The following is a 19,802-nucleotide window of genomic DNA, read 5'->3' as shown; positions in this document are numbered from 1 at the left end:
TTCAAGCTTTTAACTTTTTGTTATAGATTGGATCATTTTAGATATGAACAAACAATATAATATATGTTGGTAGTCCCTAGCTAAAAACATGTACTTAAATCATATTTTAATCATGCGTTTAAAGGAGGATAACGAAACTTAATGGTCTTGAAAGCAATAACAGTCACACACGATTGTTGACCATGGTTTAAATATTGATAATATAGTCTAAGTCTGCTTATAATAAAGATTTCTTGTTAACCTGGATTTATCCATTGATTCTTTTATAGTTTTTAAAACTTTTGGTACAGCTTTTGAAAATATATAAATAAAAGACGTTTACATTTTTTAAAGGTGTATGTGTTAAATGTGTCAAACACTAAACCAGATTGAAGGCTCCTAATATTTCGGAAAATATATAATATAATAATTAGTTTATTATTATGAGATAAGTTAGTCTTATTTTATTTAATCCTATTTGTTTTAGATTCAAAGTGTGTATTTGAGTTAGTACATGATTAGTCATGTATGGGTTCTATATAAGCCATACATTGTATCAAAATTATTAAGTTTTCTCGTTAGTCGTTTTCTTAATAAGATAGTAGATCGTGTGTTGATCAAATCTCGTTTTCGTGTTCTTGATTCACCCGCTCAAAGTTTAACAATATGGTAGTAACATTTTAAGGATTCGGTCCCAACTAAGTTTAATAAAATAATAATTTTACTCTTGTGTCAATTTTCCTTTGTAGTTTGGATGGTTTGTTTGTTTTCATTTACTTTTTTGTATGGTCAAGTTTCTTGCAGTTTGTAAGTTATCTTTTCGTTTCAATTTAAATATATTCAGTCTTTAATTTTTTTTTTAATATAAACTAGAGGTGAGCATGAGTTGTTCGATTGTCTTATAATTAATATAAACTAGCTAAAACTTATATAATTGAAAAGATTTACTAAATACATACTTAAAAGACAACAAAAATTAGATTTTTTTGTCTAGGATACTAAATAAGGTGATTTGTATTTAAAAAATATTTCTATCCATGCATCAAAAATATTGGTATGAAATGTTGTACCTTAAGCCATGTATTTCTTACTTTGATTAATGATTAGTATATAGTTTAAATAAAATTAAGAGCCAACACAACTTGACTTGAAGTATGTTAAATCTAGCACAAATGTTGTAATTTGATATAGAATCAAGATGCAAATAACCCAATTGTCATAAAAGCCCATGAGAACTGGTCTCAAATCATTGTTGACTTCATGTTTGGACTTTGGATCAATAAGAAAGAATGTGTTGACTCAACCATAATAATCGAGTTACCAATTGACTCATTAACCAAAACATTTAGTGTTGGATTCTGATGGATGATATCCGTCTTATTTTAGATCACGCGAGTCTTTCTTAAAAGTTTCTTCCGGCTTCCAATGAGAGCCACACACGAGTCAATAGGATAGCTCGAGATTGGATCAAAGAGACTTTGAGACTGTTTAAATCAATGAAACTCTTTGCTTCTTTACGACTCTATTTCCAATGCGTATAATATGAACTTGGATCCCATGAATGTGTCCCGGACTGAAGAGGTAGGTCCCCGCAAAGCCCAGTTGGACCCGTAAGACTCACCTTGAAAAGGTACATCTGCGCAAAAGACCAACTGGATCCGCATGACCCACCATGCTCAGAGAGATGAAGACCTTACACGCGGTAAGTCAGCTGTTCCCGCAGGAAAGCCTCCCTTGGTACAGTACCCTGCCTGTCCCCGCAGCTGTGGGTACAAGCCAAGAAGGAAGGCTACCCGCACTAACAGTAAAGCTACACGCATAAGACACTAACTCTTATACTTCAGCAATGTCACCTGAAGAAGGAATGAGCAGGGCGGGATATTCCCGCCCAAAAGAGCCAGTTCGTACGCTTCTAGAAGATCTTTTGTACTATACCTACCAAGGTATGGACAAATAGACAAGATCTGACAAAAGCAACCCATGAACCAATCACAGGGTGACAGCTCACGGACAATAGTACGAGGAGGAGCACGCTCCAGTACAAAATGTCACTATCAGCCGCTGCCTACCCACCAACTCCCATCGTGGCACGAACGTAGCACATAGTTGGTGGAAAAGAAATATTATATACAGCTGGCCGTACCTGCTTGGAAACCTACATTCGGCTATAAATACTCCAACACCTTGGAACGGTATCATCATCTTCTCTCTAGCTGTTTCTCTCTATATACACTTATATTCAGAGCAACTTAGTCTGATTCTCACGCCGGAGGGTGGTCACAAGGAGGAACCCCCCCCCCCCTTCCCAGTGACGAGCTTACGGTGTTTGTTTTGCAGGTTGAGAAGAATAACCATCTTTGCCGGACCTAACCCTTGTGGGAAACATCTACTTAACCCTAAGATTATCCTTAATCTGTCGGGGTCACTTAGTGTTTCTTCACGGACGATTAGATATTATGTGATTAATGCAAGTCAATGAAAATGATAACGATAATAATCGATATTTTTAATATAAGTCAATGAAAATATGAAACTAGAACAATTGTCACGTTGACTAATTATAATAAAAAGTCAATGGTCATGGGAAACGAAATGTTATTTAATATTATAGATGCCTACTTTCACACGGGTTGGTACGAGTCATTTCGGTTATCGATTAAAACCGAATATAATCCATGTCTCAATTTCTAGATTCTTATAACCGATTAGTTTGGTTATAATAGTCAAGTTTTTTCAGCTGCCGAAACAATGTTTTTGGCTAATATGTTTAACGTTAGTTAACTAATGAATTTGGGTGTATCCATTCAAGTCCACTAATAAACGCAATCAAGTTTTGAGTGATATAAAAACATGTCTTAAAACTAAAGAGAGCGTATAATATTGGTTACTAATGCACATATAATCATATCAAACTATAAAACTCAAATCGTAAATGAATAACAAGTTTCTATATAGTTATGTTTCTTAATATGATCATTTACTTTTAATTGTATTATTTTTTCTACTCACTCAACTGCTCAAGGGATCAACTTCTTCGTGGTGAAAATAAATGATGTAAAGTTGTATTGTATACAAGTAACACATGGGCTATTTTAAGCCCACTAATAAAGTTTAAATGCAAGAGCCCAAAAGTCCATGTTAGAAAACACATATTTAACTTGTAAGGCCCAACAATGAACTAAATATAGACAAATTACAAATACAATGACAATTGACAAGTTAACAATGGTAACAATGTGACATGTTCAAGTTTCAGATTCAGAATAATTGAATTTTGATAATATATATTCTATAACTATATAAAATGATATCGAATTTGGATATTTCGGGTAGTGGTGGTTACAGTAAGTTATTTCTAGATTATATTACTAAAACCGATATTAGAAACTACCCCAATACACGGTGTTATCTGATGCTACTAAAGTATAAGGTATATTTATACCTAAAAAGACGGTATATTCGTTTATATACGGTGCTTATTACTTAATGATGAATATTTTCATTTCAGAATCAATATATAGGTTAAGAATTGTAATAATCGTTTTAACCCTCAAACTATTTATTATATTAATCGACTTGAATTCATATAGATTTTTAACATTTAAACATTTATTGAGAAGTCGAGACTCTTGTGTAGCCGGATGATACCACGTGTAAGATGATGGTTGGTGCCATGTTGGTTTGGTGTGTTATGTTGGGCACACTAGTTATTTTTTTATAAGCTAAATTACTTTTAACGAAAACAACAAACAATCCTAGGTGGTGAAGATTGAAACTTTATCTTTAATAAAGTCTTAGACGTTGGCCTTACTTATAGTATATGCTACAAGTGTCCCCTTGAATAATGGTTTTCACACATGATTCCAATGTTCCTTTTGGAGCTATTTCACATAAAGTAAAGTTTAAGTGATAAGCAACTTATTTTATTTCAACTAATTACTTTGAAACATACTAGTTTAATTTTATATGTCGGAGCCTTAAATTTGGGAACCAAAGATATACCGATAACAAGAACCACATCATCATATGGTGTTTCATGTATGATACATACACAAAGCTATTAAGAGTTGTTGGATTGCTATTAACTTTCACCTTATTTTCTCTTAACACTTCTAAATTAATGAGACATTAGCTTCGTTAGGTTTATTATTGATGTGGCATCTGTATTAAATGACGTGACATTTAAAAAATTACAAACTAAACAGAGACGGAAACTTGGGATTATGGCGACGAAATTGAAGATGGATGAAGATGTTAGGGGAATTTTCGTATAGTTATTAATTTATTTTTTTTAATGACACGTCATATAGAAAAATGTCACGTCATTTAAAAATATAGCACACCATCAATTAAACTAACGGAGTTAATGTCCCGTTAGTTTGAAAGTGTCAGAAGAAAATAAAATGAAAAGTTGAGAGTGATGAAAAATATTCCGTTAGTTGGGAATGTTCACGACCGACAAGTGAAGGTTTAATGTTTATAATCAATTAAAGAAAATATAGGCATTTTTTAGACCAATTTACACTATGAGTTTCAAATCCACCTCTTATTTTTAATTTGTTAACGCACACATTTTTTTAAAGGCTAATTTTATTAACAACTAGAAATTACTCGAATCTTGTCAAGAATATATATATGTATTTCAATCTATTTTGAATGCACACATGCATAGGCATGTTATTTACTTTATTGAGGAGTTAAAGTTTGTTATAAACATGCTTAGATTTTTTAATACGCTAAATTTGTGCTTGAATTTATATCCTACATGTAATATATATATATATATATATATACTAGTTTTTATCCCCCGTATTACGGGGGTTGTTTTATATTGTCTGTTCTAATATTTAATTTATTTTTTGAATTTATATTTTTTTATTGTATGAAAGTTAATAATATACTTATGGTTTGATGATAAATTGTTTCACAAATAAATGAGATGTTATAACCCGGTTTAAAAGCTATATGGTTTTGATGAGACTCAAGACCCGTTTATTTTTTTACTATAAAATTGGTTTTTTAATTATAAATAATATTTATGAAAGTTAATAATATAATTATGATTTGATGAGACCCAAGACCCGTTTATTTGTTTAGCTACCAAATTGGTTTTTTAATTTAAATAATATATATATCTTTGTTAAAATAAATAAGATATTAATTTTTATTATATCCTATTTTATAGGATTTTTACATCAATAATTTGGTGAGAATAATTTTTAATTTAATGAGATGTTATTACCCGTTTAAGGAATATCTGGGTTTGGTAAGACCCATACCTATGAATTCGGGTCAAATGCATGAGAAACCTCCATTTGAAAATCAAGCAAATCTGGTGACTCCAAAAAAAGGGGGAGCGACCACATCGCGACACGTAGGATTATTATGTCTTCGTTTATATTATATATATATATATATATATATATATATATATATATATATAGGGTAAGGATCCTAAGAGAACCCTTTGCAAATTGAGAACTTTGAGAACCATTTTGGACCCCTAAAAACACCTTTGAAAAAAATATTTTAAAAAATCATAAAACAAAAAATAACAAAATTTTTAAAAAAATAAAAAAACCAAAATTCTTATATTTCATTCCGGTTTCATTAAAAAAATAAAAAATAATAAAATAAAATTTAAAAAAATGTCGTATTATACACATATGTATAATTTTATTTAATCTTTAATTACATAATATACACATATGTACAGTGTCATTTATCTTAAATTATACACATGTGTATAAAAATCATGTAAATGTACATACATGTATATATTATACATATGTGTATATAATTTGGCTAAACCGAGTTTTTTTATATGAAACCGGGATGTTAAAACAAGAATTTTGGTTTTTTTACTTTTTTAATTTTTGTGTTTTTTTTATTTTATGATTTTTTTTTATTTTTGGGTTTTTTGTGGTCTAAAATGGTTCTCATGATTTTCAATTTCAAAAAAGTTCTCTCATGATCTTGATCCTATATATATATATATATATATATATATATATATATATATATATCTATATATATATATATATTATGTGCACAGCTGCATTAGCCGATGAGGAAAAAATGACGTGTTGTATACATGATAGTGAATGAGAGTGTCAAAGAGAGAAATAAGAATCATAACAATTCTACAAGGATAACCACTTTTAAAAATTCATAAATTAAGAAATAAGCATAGAAGCTTCAAGTACAGTAGTTTATACGAATTTTTCATACCACAACTTGTTTATAATTCTTAATTGAACGCATCATATATATATTTTACTGACCTGAAAGGTGTCCGTACGATGTGACAAGAAACATAAATACTGAAGATGTAGCGACAGAGTTGATACTTTTTAAATTTTCAAAAATTAAGTAAAGATCAAAAGAAAAAAAGTTGTATGTTATTTTTTAATACGACACATATACCCTTATAATCTTTTAAAAACATGCAACGATTGTTGTATCATTAACGATAACATTTGTAATAATGATCAAGTAATTTAATAGAGGTGCAATTAGAAAAAGAAATTATGATGTCACAAATGGTAAAGTATGTTTTTACGTATTTATCAAATATTGTTTCAAACAGAATTAGGTTTGTGTTTGTGCAACAAAAGTATACAACTAACTTAAGCTTTTTAATCTTCTTTCGGAAAATTGTATGTAATAATTGACTAATATAAGTTTAAATCTTTAGGCTATGTGTAGTGGTCTTAGTGGAGCTACAAAATGAGGCGTTTTGCGTCATGTGGCGCCTAATCAGCAAATGATGGATTTTTATTTTAGGGTTGTAACGGTGTTGTAGCTCAATATATATATATATATATACACACACACACACACACACACATATATATATGTATGTATGTCACCCACACTCACACACTAATATAATAATATTAAACACAAAACACAATCAGGCGAGAAATACTCCTCGCCCCACCCCTTTTTGCCCCAAAAGTTGCCCAGGGGGGCGGTGTTCGCGCCCCTTATCGCCCCATATTTGCCGCCCACTACAGATAGCCTTATTGCACATGTTTTGATGTCACACTAGAAAAATAGTGAGAAATAATCTTGGTGAAATGGTTCATATTTGGATTTAAAGCTACACATTTGTTTTTTTCCCAGATTATACACATTAATTTGTGTTATAACTCTCATTAAGAGGTGAAACACACGAGTTAAAAGCGTGTTTATATGTTTATGCACCCATTTAACGAAGACGTTAAAACTAAATACCATTTTAAAAGTTGAACGTGATGAGTAACAACTAACAAGATGTGCCTGAAATGTAAAATGTGAAAACATCTTTATTCAATTTTAAAAATGAAAAAATGATAAATAATATTATATAGTTTACTAAGCATATAGATTGTTTTAATGCAAGGGACTATATATCTATCTCTACCACTTAAAGTTATATTATAGGCCACGTTTATTGTATAGGCCAACAAGGTATGTTAGCTAACTTAGGTACATATAACATGGAGCATCTTAAATAGGTAAAAAAAGTAATTCAGACGTTTCATGCTTTCGCCCATCCATGTGTCTCTTGTTACACATTATTTTCTTCATTTACGTGCTAATAATGTTCACAAGTCACATGAACACACCAGAATGCATTAAAATGAAAGTGTTGTTTGTTAATCAAAGTGAATTAGTGGTGACCTAACTTCCAAATATGGGTGTAAATAAGTAGAGCTCACTAGAATCTTTCATGAGTTACTCGAAGTCAGCTTGCTAAACGTTTGAATCAAATTGAGCTTAAATGAGTTTGTGAAAATTAGAAATCCATTTAATAAACAAGCTCGAGAACAGCTTCACATAATAGTGACTATTCACAAGGGGCTAAATTTTGTTATTTTATTTTATTTGTTTAGAACGACGACTTTCTTTTATTTAAACTATCACACTCTCCAAAATTGAAGACCCCGATGCCCCACTTTAGTTAGACTATGTTGTCTTAACCGAGTTCGCACTAGTTTCAGAATATGGCTTGAGCGTTCCCCCGGGAAACCATATCGCTGATTGTCACTTGACAGTCGTTGTGCCACCACAAGAGCAGAACTCTCTGGTGTAACACACAGTGGGACGGAAACTCGGGTGGCTCCGGGTTCGAACTAACAACCTTTGCACAAGGTCAAGCTCAAATCTTTCATTGCCAATATCCATCAAAATGTGACACAATATGGATTTGAACTTGGGTATCCACTGAATAATCCAAGCCTTCTACCACTATGCCACAAGGTAAGGATTCACAAGAGGCTAAATGAGTCTTTTTTTTGTATAAATATAATTTTTGTAATCTTATTTTATATTGTAAATGTATGGTGAATTTTAACATGATTTTAAGCATATTCTAATATTTAAATAACTAAAAAAAGTTGAAAAGGAAAAATATAGAACTAAAGTTTTAAATCCTCTTAGTTTGCAGGTATTATTTTTATAAAAATTGTATATAGCTTTGTTGTCGTCATTGTTTAATGAACATGATGTGTTCGTAAAGTATCTTCTCAGTAATTTAAAAATGAATGGAGTTTAGATCATATAAATGATGGTTTTAGTTTGTCGTTAAAAAGGTTATATAACTTTTTTGTTGACTTGTATCACGTCAATTATGGTAGTTGGAGAATTCAAGAACGGCACCATTTATGGAAACAATTTTTTTTATTATTTTTTTCTAGAAATTAAAGAAATATTACTTTATAAGTAAACTAAGGGGCTGTTTGGTTCATTCATATCCGAATGAGTCAGATCTGAATGAGACTCTGTCCCATTCAGCAACAACAATGAGTTTGAATGATTCAGTCCTAATTTTAACCATTCAGTGTTTTTCTGTTTGGAAACAAACAGTCTGAAGTCTGAATGAATCAGATGTTTACATCTAAATGGTTCCATTCAGATGTAAACAAACAGCCCCTAAAACCCATATCCTATGTACATAAATAATTCACTTTGGAGGATGACCCTAGGGAGTTACAACTTACAAGTGTTGGAAGTCACTTGTGAACAATATGTCATTGATAAAACATACTTTGCACATATGTTGATAAAACATGTAAAACCAATATAAATGAGAGAAACTATAATCTAAATGTTAATAGATCGGTCACTAACAGATTGCGGAAGATAATTAGATAAAGATCATTTGGTATACAAGTGAATAATGGCGCACAAACTTATGATGTTGTAAGGGGGCATGGTGTGAAATTTTATTTTATTGTATCGAAAAATCTGAAGACGAGACATGACATGAGAGATAGATGGAATGAAGTTTTTACAATTATGTAAAATTATTTTTTTCAAGCATTGAACAAGCCATTTGAATAGTTTTCACTTTATCTTTGTATCTAACTAATCACATTATTATCAATTTAATTTAAATTACATTGGATAATACATGTTATTTAAACAATGAAAAATCACTGTTAAAGAGAGACTAAATATTCTAGGGTGAGGTAACTGTACAATAATTACGAAAACAAAAAACGCTCAAGGGCTAAAATACTAAAATGCTCAGCCAAAACTAAAAAGCTCAAAAACGGTTTTCGTCAAGAAAAGTAAAAAATTGAGTACAAAACTGTTTATTTCGGTGAACCAATGATTAATTTGATATGTATTAACGATTTCGAGATCTTATGATGTGATTTCATGGATCGATTTCATGAATATAGATATTCTTATATTTAATGTACGTTAAACAATTATTGTATTCTATCTTTTATCAAATAATTTAAATGATATCGACAAATTTGCCCTAATAAATGTTACACAGAGACAAATATTTGAAAGATATGGTTACACACATATGCATTCACACATTGATTGGACATTAGGCTAAGAATTAAACCATCCATTTAACTTATACTATTGATTAGATACTGTAACACAAGCAAAGAACCAATTTTAAATGAGTACAATTATGCATATATATAATTGAAATTTGTTTCAATAAAGGTCAAATCAATTCACAACTTTACGTAATAGTTGAAGATAAGATGTATTTAAATGAAACTTTGACAACTTGTTATCAATGTTTTCAGACCCGGCCCAGATGTTGACCCGGACGCTTTGCCGGGTCAAAGGGCGGACCGGTGTTTGACCCGGATGACGCCATAAATAATTTAAATATATTTATATATATATACACCCCATTTATCTAAACATATAAAATTTATATAAAAAGAATAAATAATATTAAGTAACTTTCCATTTCATTTATAATGTTTATTTTCACTATATCACTATATAAGATTTATGTTTCAACTAAAGAATCAAAAAATAAGGTTGGTTGGTTGTTAAGAATTTGGTAAGCATTTAGTTAATTTCGGAAGGCACCCGGGTTCGAATCCCAGCGTGACCTTTTCTTTTTTATTGGATAAAAACAAGCTTACCGGTTCAACCGGCGGTTCACCGGTTCCGGTCGGACCGGAAACCGCATAACCCGGCCGGGCAAATAGAAAACGGGTTTTATATGCGAACCGGACCGCCATTCCTAGCGGGTCCCGGTCGAACCGGCCAGTCCGGTTCGGGTTTCAAAACAGTGCTTGTTATTATACACACTACAAAACACACGTCAAATTCATCATCGTCTGTTTCAAAATCTCATTGTCGATATCTCGTGGAGAAGCACAAGAACCTTATGAAACCACACATCCAAATACTCATTTTACTTATATGACCGCCATATACTATAATTAGGTGTTTCAACATTTTTAGTATCAGGTTATCAATGTAAATTTCAATTAACTTATAACTTAGTAAGTCCATCCAAATTAAAATTCAGTTCGTTAACAACATCTGTATCATGACTTGTTACACTCACATACATACAACTCATATAATTCATTTATCACATACATGCAACTCACATAATTCATTTATGTTTTATAAGCTGTATGGAAGATGTACCTTCTTCACTAATTATAACGTATAAAACTTAGTGAGTCCATCCAAATTAAAATTCAGTTCGTTAACAACATCTGTATCATGACTTGTTACACTCACATACACGCAACTCATATAATACATTTATCACATACATGCAACTCACATAATTCATTTATGTTTTAAAAGCTGTATGGAAGATGTACCTGCTTCACTAATTATAACGTATAAAACTTTAACAAGACATATAACCAACTATGCACTCTCATTGTGTCTAACTTGTTAAATGCTTACACCATCTTTCTCTATGGCATACCTAACACGACTATAATGTTACTAAGGTCCTTACACATGATCGTCCATTATGATACAAAATCACAATTTTGTTATAATACGTATCAAAATCCAATACATTTTACCAATTTCTACTAGTTATTGATATCATTGCAAGTGCACGACAATATAATCACAAACATTTCTACTAGGTATACATATTTCGCATTCCATATTGGTTACTTATTATTACCATGTATACATCGAACTAAAATATGAGAAAACTTTCACAATTACCTTCAAGTCAATATGGCTCCATATACAATTATAATATATGTTTATTAACATAATCATTTTAACCAGTTTACAAATGTGATTGTTGGCTTAGATGGATCAAACGTACAAATCAAGCAAACAAATGTATACGAGATATTGGGGAGACAACCCAAACTCTTTTATTATAATCAAACTAATTTAATGAACTTACAAAGAAAAAGATTTAATAAAAACAATAATCAAGACCCTTATGTATAAATCTACTTAACTTGTTTTCCAAGACATACATTTTTTAAATCTATTACAATTCAGTTAATTAAATAACATAAATAAACTTTAATAAAACATAACAAACTAAACACTTTACTAATAATTCAAAATTAACCTTTAGTAACTTTTAACATTTAGTAACTTGATTAACATAAATCATTTCATATCCTTTATAACTGAAGTGTCACAATAACGTCAAAAGATGCCTCGTGCATGACCATTGGTTGCCCGGGGTCAACCATCATGGCCCACTTATTGATATAAGTAAATGGTTTCATCCTACCATAGACTCATCATGTTAGTGGCCACAACTCAAAACAAACGGTATGCGGCCACACGAGAAGTGTCAACACTTCCAAATTAAAAAAAAATAAATCATCATCATTATTTAACAGAAGAGAGACGGAAAATCAAAATTTAGACCTCATCAGAAGTCGACACGTGACATCTAGGGGTGCAAACGAGCCGAGCTGCCCGCAAACACTCGATCTCATGTCCATAAAAAGCTTGACACAAGTTGAGTTTTTTCAAGCTCGAGCCGAGCTGTGCGGCAAATAAAGTTCGTTTGGTTTTCAAACCTGAGCTCAAGCCTTGCACGGGAAGCTCGTTTAGGCTTGTCGAGCCTTAACGAGCCTTATATATTTTTAAGTCTTATCACTTTTGGACTTTGATGCATCAGACTCACACTTCACAACCGAGCTCGACCCTAGCTTTGGTTCGTCTAAGGCACTACGAGATTCAATAAACATGTAATAAATAAGCTGAGTTCGAGGTTTAGAACAACTCGACTCGTTTACACACCTAAAGTAACATCCATTAAAGATGAGAGACGGAAAAACAAACTTTTAGACCGGTTACAAAACCGCACAAATGAAAAATTACAGAAAAATCAAATAATACCAAATTTTCACTCGTTCCCCCGTGGCACTAATTATATATACTTCGTCAAATCACAGATGCAGGCGACCTGTAACAGTTCCTTTTCGTCTCTCTCTCTCTCTCGGATCCAAACTCTCATACATAATAATAATAATAATAATAATAATAATATTATTATTATTATTATTATTATTATTCACACCGTTGAATCCATTTGCCTATACACACACCATATTCAAATACCTTCATCATTCTTCACTGCGTGTTTCACCTTCACGTTTCATTTCTTCTGCTCAAAGCTTCTTCGGCTATCATTTATTCAATTAAGGTATAATAATAATAAACCTAATTTATTCATATATTACTTTATAATTTCATGCTTTATCGTTTCAACTACTCGTAATCTGTATACTGTTACAGTCAATTTTGAATCGCAGGCGTTTGTTGTGTCAAATTTGCGATCATTACACCTATCCTAGGGTTTATGAAGGTTTTGTAATGGTATTATTCATGATCCTTAGGTTTTGAGGTTCAATTAGAGAGTTATTTGTAGGTTATTGTAGCTACATTATACTTAGGGCTCATAATTTGAAGTTTTTATAAAAGTTTTTATGCAAATTTAGGTTTTAATTGTTCGAGTTGACCAAATCAAGGTTTTAATGATTTTAGGGGATTTTTTTGTTGTTTATGTTGAATATATGTATGTGATGTATTTGTATGATTAACTCATTTAAGTCAACTTGTTGACTTACATACATTTGACTTTTATTGTGTTGATGCAGATTGATTTGTGAGCATAATTTGAAGTTTTTAGAAAATTTTGTATGCAAATTTAGGATTTAATGGTTCGAGTTGACCGAATCGAGGTTTTAATGATTTTAGGGGATTTTTTTTTGTTTTTTTGTTGAATATATGTATGTGATGTATTTGTATGATTAACTCATTAAAGTCAACTGGTTGACTTACATATGTTTGACTTTGAATGTGTCTATGCAGATTGATTTGTGAGTTTTGAGACAAATTAAGGGGATATATGTGAAATTTGTAATTTAAAGGCTTGTGTTTATGTAACGGAAGCGAAAATGGCACGGAAAAGTTTCAGTTGTTCGTCGACGTTGTTTCTTGTTCTTTTGGCTGTTGGATCGTTTTTTGCGACGTATAATTTGTTAACAATGGCGGTTCATTACAAAGCGGTGAATTCTCTAGGGTTAGCTAATGATCCGATTGTTGAGATGCCTGATAATATGAGAAGATCGAGGGGTGGCAAGGCGTTATTTCATGTTGCGTTGACTGCTACTGATGCTCCTTATAGCAAATGGCAGTGTCGGATCATGTATTATTGGTATAAAAAGACGAAAGATATGGCTGGATCAGAGATGGGAAAGTTCACCAGGATTCTGCATTCGGGTGTCCCTGATAATCTGATGGATGAGATTCCAACATTTGTTGTTGACCCACTTCCGTCTGGTTTGGATCGAGTAAGATTGAATCTTTCTTTATTCTTTTCCATCCCTTTATCTTAGATAAATATATATTGATTGTGAACGGTAATAATTAAACCAACTAGTAATAAAATAAATAAATGAATACTGCAACATCTATATATCTATGTTAATTAGAGTGTGGGTATTCCTATGATGATTCACACTGATACATATGAAAGAATTTAACTGTTCTATATGTAAACTCACTGGAATATGCAAGTACTAAAAAGTACCCTCCACTAAGTCTTAACATGTAATTGTTACAGGGAGATAGTTAAACAATTACATTATGTGACTAAATTTAACATAGTGATTTTCATGGACAAAGGTAGCATGCTGTAATACTTGCTTTTAATTCAAACATGTGTGAATCCTCACACGTCCTAGCGTCTGTCGTGATCTAGCAGTTGGGAGAAAGGATTATATGTGCTCACTTCACATTAGTTACTTTTTTTATAGAAGATTATACCCTAATTACCTGTTTAATAAAGAGAGTGAAATCTTTGTAGTTAAATTCTACAGCTTAAGCATTTACATGTTATAAATAAAACCTAATGGAACCGAGTCAACTGACCCATTTATAAATTCATGTGTTGAAAGTGTGACCTCTAGGTTTATTCAACTTCTTGAACAAAATACAAATTAGTTTAAAGTGTTTATTCATAAGGAATAAGGATGCCATGATAAACAACCACAAATTAGGCATTCTTGTAGCTTTTTGTTTTTCAATAATTCCCCAAGAACCTTTACTTCAAACAAGAACAATAGTAGTTCCTAGTAGACTTTCTAAAACAAGATAGTCAAACCATTTGACTTTCAAAATATCATTGAAAATATTTACATATGAAGAACCTTTTTTAAAGTCTCGGGTTTACGAATCAATGATTTCAAATTTATAACATGTGTAACAAAATACAAGTTTCTTTACAAGAGATTTGTACGACATTGATCCACGAACACATGTATTTTGTGAAACAAAATTGTAGAGAAACTTGTATAAGTAACAAATAGAAGAGCAAGTTGCAAAAGAAACGAAAAAGAAAGTGTGAACCCCTTGAAAGTACCTATGACTCCCTAAAGGCCTAAAGAGTATGCACACCAAGACCCATCTAAGGCAAACGAAAATGTAGGTAAAAAGTAAAAATCAAGTGTGGGCAAAACAAGGGCCCCAACACAAAACTAGGCAAAAGATGTTGCCTTTTAAATTTTCTAGATGATGTGAAGAGCCTTTCACTCTTCAAGTTGGAAAATTTATATATCAAAACTTAAAAGGAATATAAAAAAGCCTCAAACTTAAACAGGTCAACCTACAAACCCTAAACGTTGCCGTTTTTTAAATGAGTCTAATTGACATGACTCGTTTAATAAACAATTTATACTGATTAACCCAAAGCCTTATTATTTTCTTGTCTTGGTAGGAGTTGCAATCCCTAATACACTATTTATGGATTACTTTATAGTATTCACAAGTGAAGACACTAATTTCCATTTTGATTAGGTACAAATAAATGCTCAAATTATTCAAAGAATAAGTTTCTTAACCAATATATCCACTTCCATACAAGCGAATAACCAAATATTGAATGCATTCCACCCGGGGCGTTAGATATGTGGTAGGTTACTTATTTGTCCACGCTGCATCAAGTTGCACATAAGGATTCCTTAGGCTACTATTCATTAAACAATATAACTATGTTTAAGTAGCTATATGATTACTTATTATTAAACAACATAGATATGTTTCACCGCTATGCTTAACTAGCTTTGTGGTTACCTATTATTAAACTATATAACTATATTTCACTCTGAGTCTTTATCAACATTGTGGTTACTTAATAAATCACAATATGATGTGATTTGACAACTTACTATTTCATTTATAAATCTTCCTTTTCATTTTATTAACTTTTGATAAGATACATTTTGATGTGTGATCTCGTTTAGAAAACTTCTTGTACTCACCTTTACTAAATTCAAACAAGTTCCCAGCTTCTTCAATCCAAGCTTTAACCGTCAGCATTTTTCTAATGCTTCAACTTATCTACAAACTGAGAACTGATTATACATAAGCATCCAATAAGCATCAAAATTGATTTAAAGCCAGTGTTGCATCAAATATAGTTTGAAAAGGTTTAGTTGAACAAAATCGTCATAGGTCTGTATATTGTCATTCTTGCCATTTGATTCTTTGAGTCATTTCTAGTTCATGGTAGTTTAATTGTTAAGGCCAAGTTCGGTTAGTCTTATTATGAGAATACAAACAACTTATTACTAGAAGTCCATTTAGTTGATCAACTAGTTTAATTTTTTTAAGTTGAGACAGTTCCCAAGTTTTCTAGAAATCATGTCTATTTATATTTTCCCCAATATTTCTAGGCTTTTTGGTTATATGCATGAAGGATATTTGAGGCATCATGTCTATTTATAGAACTTATTGTGGCTCGCCTACAATTGATTAAACCTTTATGTTGCATGCACATGCTTGTTTTTCCATTATGTCAGACACCTATTTGTGCATGTTGGAGCTTAGAAGTTTTAAAAATGTTGAATTAATAGCTTTCATATCAATTTATGTAGAATTATATATCTTTGGTTTTATGACATGGATATATTTGGTATACAGGGATACATAGTTTTGAACAGACCTTGGGCCTTTGTGCAATGGCTGGAGAGGGCTACTATAGAAGAGGAGTCAGCATTCTTCTCACATTCACACATTCCTAAGTCATATTTATACAAAGAAAATTTAATGACTATTTTGCCCTTTGCAGATACATATTGATGGCAGAGCCTGATCACGTGTTTGCAAATCCATTGCCTAATCTGGCCCGTGGAGAGCTTCCTGCTGGATTCCCGTTTTTCTACATCAAACCTGCTGAGAACGAAAAAATTATCAGAAAATATTTTCCTAAGGAAAACGGGCCTGTAACTAGTATAGATCCAATTGGTAATTCTCCTGTTATTATAAGAAAGGTACTACTAAAATAGTTTTCATAGATTACATACATTCCATGTTTCTTGAAATAATAATTGTATAAAGTAACAATGCAAAGTGGACCGAACGGGTTAAAAAATATGTTTTTAGTGCCACTTGTACTCAAAGAATGTAACAGAGAGACTGAAGGAATTTATACAGGATCTACTTGAAAAAATTGCTCCCACTTGGATGAACGTTTCTTTAAGGATGAAGGACGATCCCGAGACTGATAAAGCTTTTGGATGGGTGCTAGAAATGTGAGTTAAAGTTCACGAAGATAATTTTTAATTTTACACTTTTGCATATTTTGTATCTAGTCAACAAATTTGACTTTTATTTTGGTTTTTTCTTAGGTATGCGTATGCTGTGGCCTCCGCATTGCATGGCGTACAACACATACTTCGGAAAGATTTTATGCTCCAGGTATTTAATTTACTAACTATTGTTAATATTAACGGATAGTGCCATAAAAACCAACTTTAGTAATTAAATCCCTGAATTTGTTTAAAATGTAAACATCATTTACTAGCAGAATCATCGCTATTATTTGTTGATGTGGATACCATGTAGACTATGTTGCTGACATGAAACACCACCTTATGAAAAATGACAAATTTAAAAAAAAATTCATATCATTAGGCATGGTACAATAATTGTCCACATCATCATTTTTGCATACTTGTAACATCACCTCATCAAAATTTGATTGGTTTACAAGGGATAATTAGTCTTTTTTTTTAAATTTCTTGAGTACGTTTAACTTTGACCAAACAAACGATTGAACCAAAACAATTAAACGTACAGAGTATCCTTTGTTTTTTTCTTCTTTAAGAAAATGAGCGTTTTTGTTTTCTTTTTATGTTCGTTCACAAATAGTATAAACGAACGGTTCACGAACATATATGAGCAAACATAACTGAAAACAGATGGATGGACATAACTGAGTGTTCACTAATTAAAAAGAAACATGAACATCAATATGTTAGTCATTAGATCAAAAAAATTAGTAACACTAGACTAAGTTGTAATGGGTGACATTTTAATTTCATAAAACTAGACTAAATTGTAACGTGCCTAACTTTTTTCTTTATAAACATGTAAACAAATGAACATGAACAAACAAACTTAAAACAAATTTAAATGAAGAAACTAAATGAATGTTCACGAACATAAATAAACGAACGAGAGGTGTCTTCATGTTCGTTCGTTTTACTAAATGAACTAAAAAATATGATCATGTTCGTTTCTTTTAAATAAATGGAGATAAACGAACTTCCTGCAAAAGTTTCATTGAACGTTCGGTTAGTTTGCAGACCTAGGCTTTAGTTTTCCAAAATTGGGATGATGGACTTTTTCTTACAAATGCGAAAGTATGTTGGGTTATTAACCCTAAAGTTAAATTTGTTCTTAAAACTTAACTTCAATTTGTCAGCCCCCATGGGACTTGGAAGTTGGCAAACGGTTTATCATTCATTACACGTATGGATGTGACTACAACAAGAAGGTAATTGTTAATTTAATCTTTGAACGGGTCGATCTGGTTGCTTTCTTTTTTTTTTTTGTCTCAAAACTTAGGCTGTTAATTTTGAAGGGTGAGCTAACATATGGAAAGATTGGCGAATGGCGGTTTGATAAAAGATCACATTTACGCGGGCCACCGCCAAGAAATCTGTCTTTGCCTCCACCCGGGGTTCCTGAAAGTGTGGTAAGTATACTTCTGGTAGACGAATTTATGTATTGCTATACGTTTATACTCGAGTTCTCGTTATATGCATAATGCAGGTGACTCTTGTAAAAATGGTGAACGGAGCTACTGCCAATATTCCAGATTGGGATACTTCATAGCCGATTTTCGTATACAAAAAAACAACCGAAGATTATTAAACAATATCTAAAGTGAAGAGGAGCTAACACAAACAAAAAAAACTAGATCATCCTTTTGTTCTTGATACGCCTTAATGAATGTAATCAGTTAACTTTTTGGTTGGTGACTCGCTTTTACTATCTTTTTTACAGGAACGTAACGTGTCTCTCGCTTATCTTTTATCTTTCACTATAACGACTTTGTTTAAAGTTTTATTTGTCGTATCAGTTTAATGTTTTTTTAAGAATGGGTTTACATTTTTATAGATTTCGAAAAAAAAAGAAAATGAAATGTTTAGACTGACTGACAAGGCAGTTGGTCTTCTGGTCCAATGACATGGGGTTGATGGTTAAGGTTGAGATCTTCTGGTCTCGGGTTCGAAACCTGATTTAAGGTGGTTTTCCCGTAGTGGTGGGTTTACTCTTTGATGGTGTTATTGGGTGAGACAGATATAAAGCGTTAAAGCATGAATGAATGACGTCCTATCTCAAAAAATAATTGAATGGCAAGTCAAAGGAGACAAACCAAGTTGGAATCATACAGGCAGGTTTAGTCGGTGGTCGATCACATGGTGAACTAGTAGTTCACAGTTCATAGCACGCCCAATCACTGAACCTTTTGACTTTTACTCCACCAATATTTGTTTTCTAAACAACACAAAAACTCACTTTTACGACAAATCAAGGAGATCTTTTTTGTACTTTTTAAGAAAATAAGAGAATATTACTGATTTAACAAGTTGAGAGAGGTACGGCACAAAAAAACAAAGGGATTGGCTCGTTTGGCATAATCTTTTACGGTTAAAATGCAACACTTTTTAGGCAAGTTTTCCCTTGTCAAAGGGGTTGGCAAATAAAATATTAAATTAATCATTTTTAAAAAAAAATCAAGATTATCAGACCATGCTTTGTGG

The 19,802-nt window shown here is 31.8% G+C and overlaps 1 protein-coding gene across 2 annotated transcripts; it reads left to right on the top strand.

The window, feature by feature from the left end:
* Positions 1–12,736: 12,736 nt before the first annotated feature.
* Positions 12,737–19,053, top strand: LOC143636708 (hydroxyproline O-arabinosyltransferase NOD3-like). 2 transcript variants are annotated; one of them, XM_077104232.1, is made up of 9 exons: positions 12,737–12,892; positions 13,561–14,042; positions 16,672–16,739; positions 16,820–17,021; positions 17,185–17,282; positions 17,379–17,448; positions 18,458–18,529; positions 18,617–18,730; positions 18,808–19,053. In XM_077104232.1, exons 2-9 carry the CDS (start codon positions 13,647–13,649, stop codon positions 18,868–18,870), a joined length of 1,083 nt encoding a protein of 360 aa, XP_076960347.1. In that variant the 5' UTR covers positions 12,737–12,892; positions 13,561–13,646; the 3' UTR covers positions 18,871–19,053. The 2 variants fall into 2 exon arrangements, with proteins under 2 accessions (XP_076960347.1, XP_076960348.1); XM_077104233.1 differs by lacking the exon at positions 12,737–12,892 and having other exon boundaries at positions 13,221–14,042.
* The last annotated feature ends 749 nt before the right edge of the window (positions 19,054–19,802 follow it).

The sequence above is a fragment of the Bidens hawaiensis genome, unplaced genomic scaffold (assembly GCF_021521415.1).
Source record: "Bidens hawaiensis isolate Kalapana, Puna unplaced genomic scaffold, B.hawaiensis_p1.1 tig00008041_1, whole genome shotgun sequence".
NCBI classification, from domain to species: domain Eukaryota; kingdom Viridiplantae; phylum Streptophyta; class Magnoliopsida; order Asterales; family Asteraceae; genus Bidens; species Bidens hawaiensis.
This window is presented reverse-complemented; position numbering and strand designations above follow the sequence as displayed.

Excerpts from the sequence above, each read along its gene's own strand:
- LOC143636708 (XM_077104232.1), top strand. The coding sequence starts at position 13,647 with ATGGCACGGAAAAGTTTCAGTTGTTCGTCGACGTTGTTTCTTGTTCTT. Across the intron at positions 16,740-16,819 it reads AGGGCTACTATAGAAGAGGA|ATACATATTGATGGCAGAGC; the intron begins GTCAGCATTCTT and ends TGCCCTTTGCAG. Across the intron at positions 17,449-18,457 it reads GGAAAGATTTTATGCTCCAG|CCCCCATGGGACTTGGAAGT; the intron begins GTATTTAATTTA and ends TCAATTTGTCAG.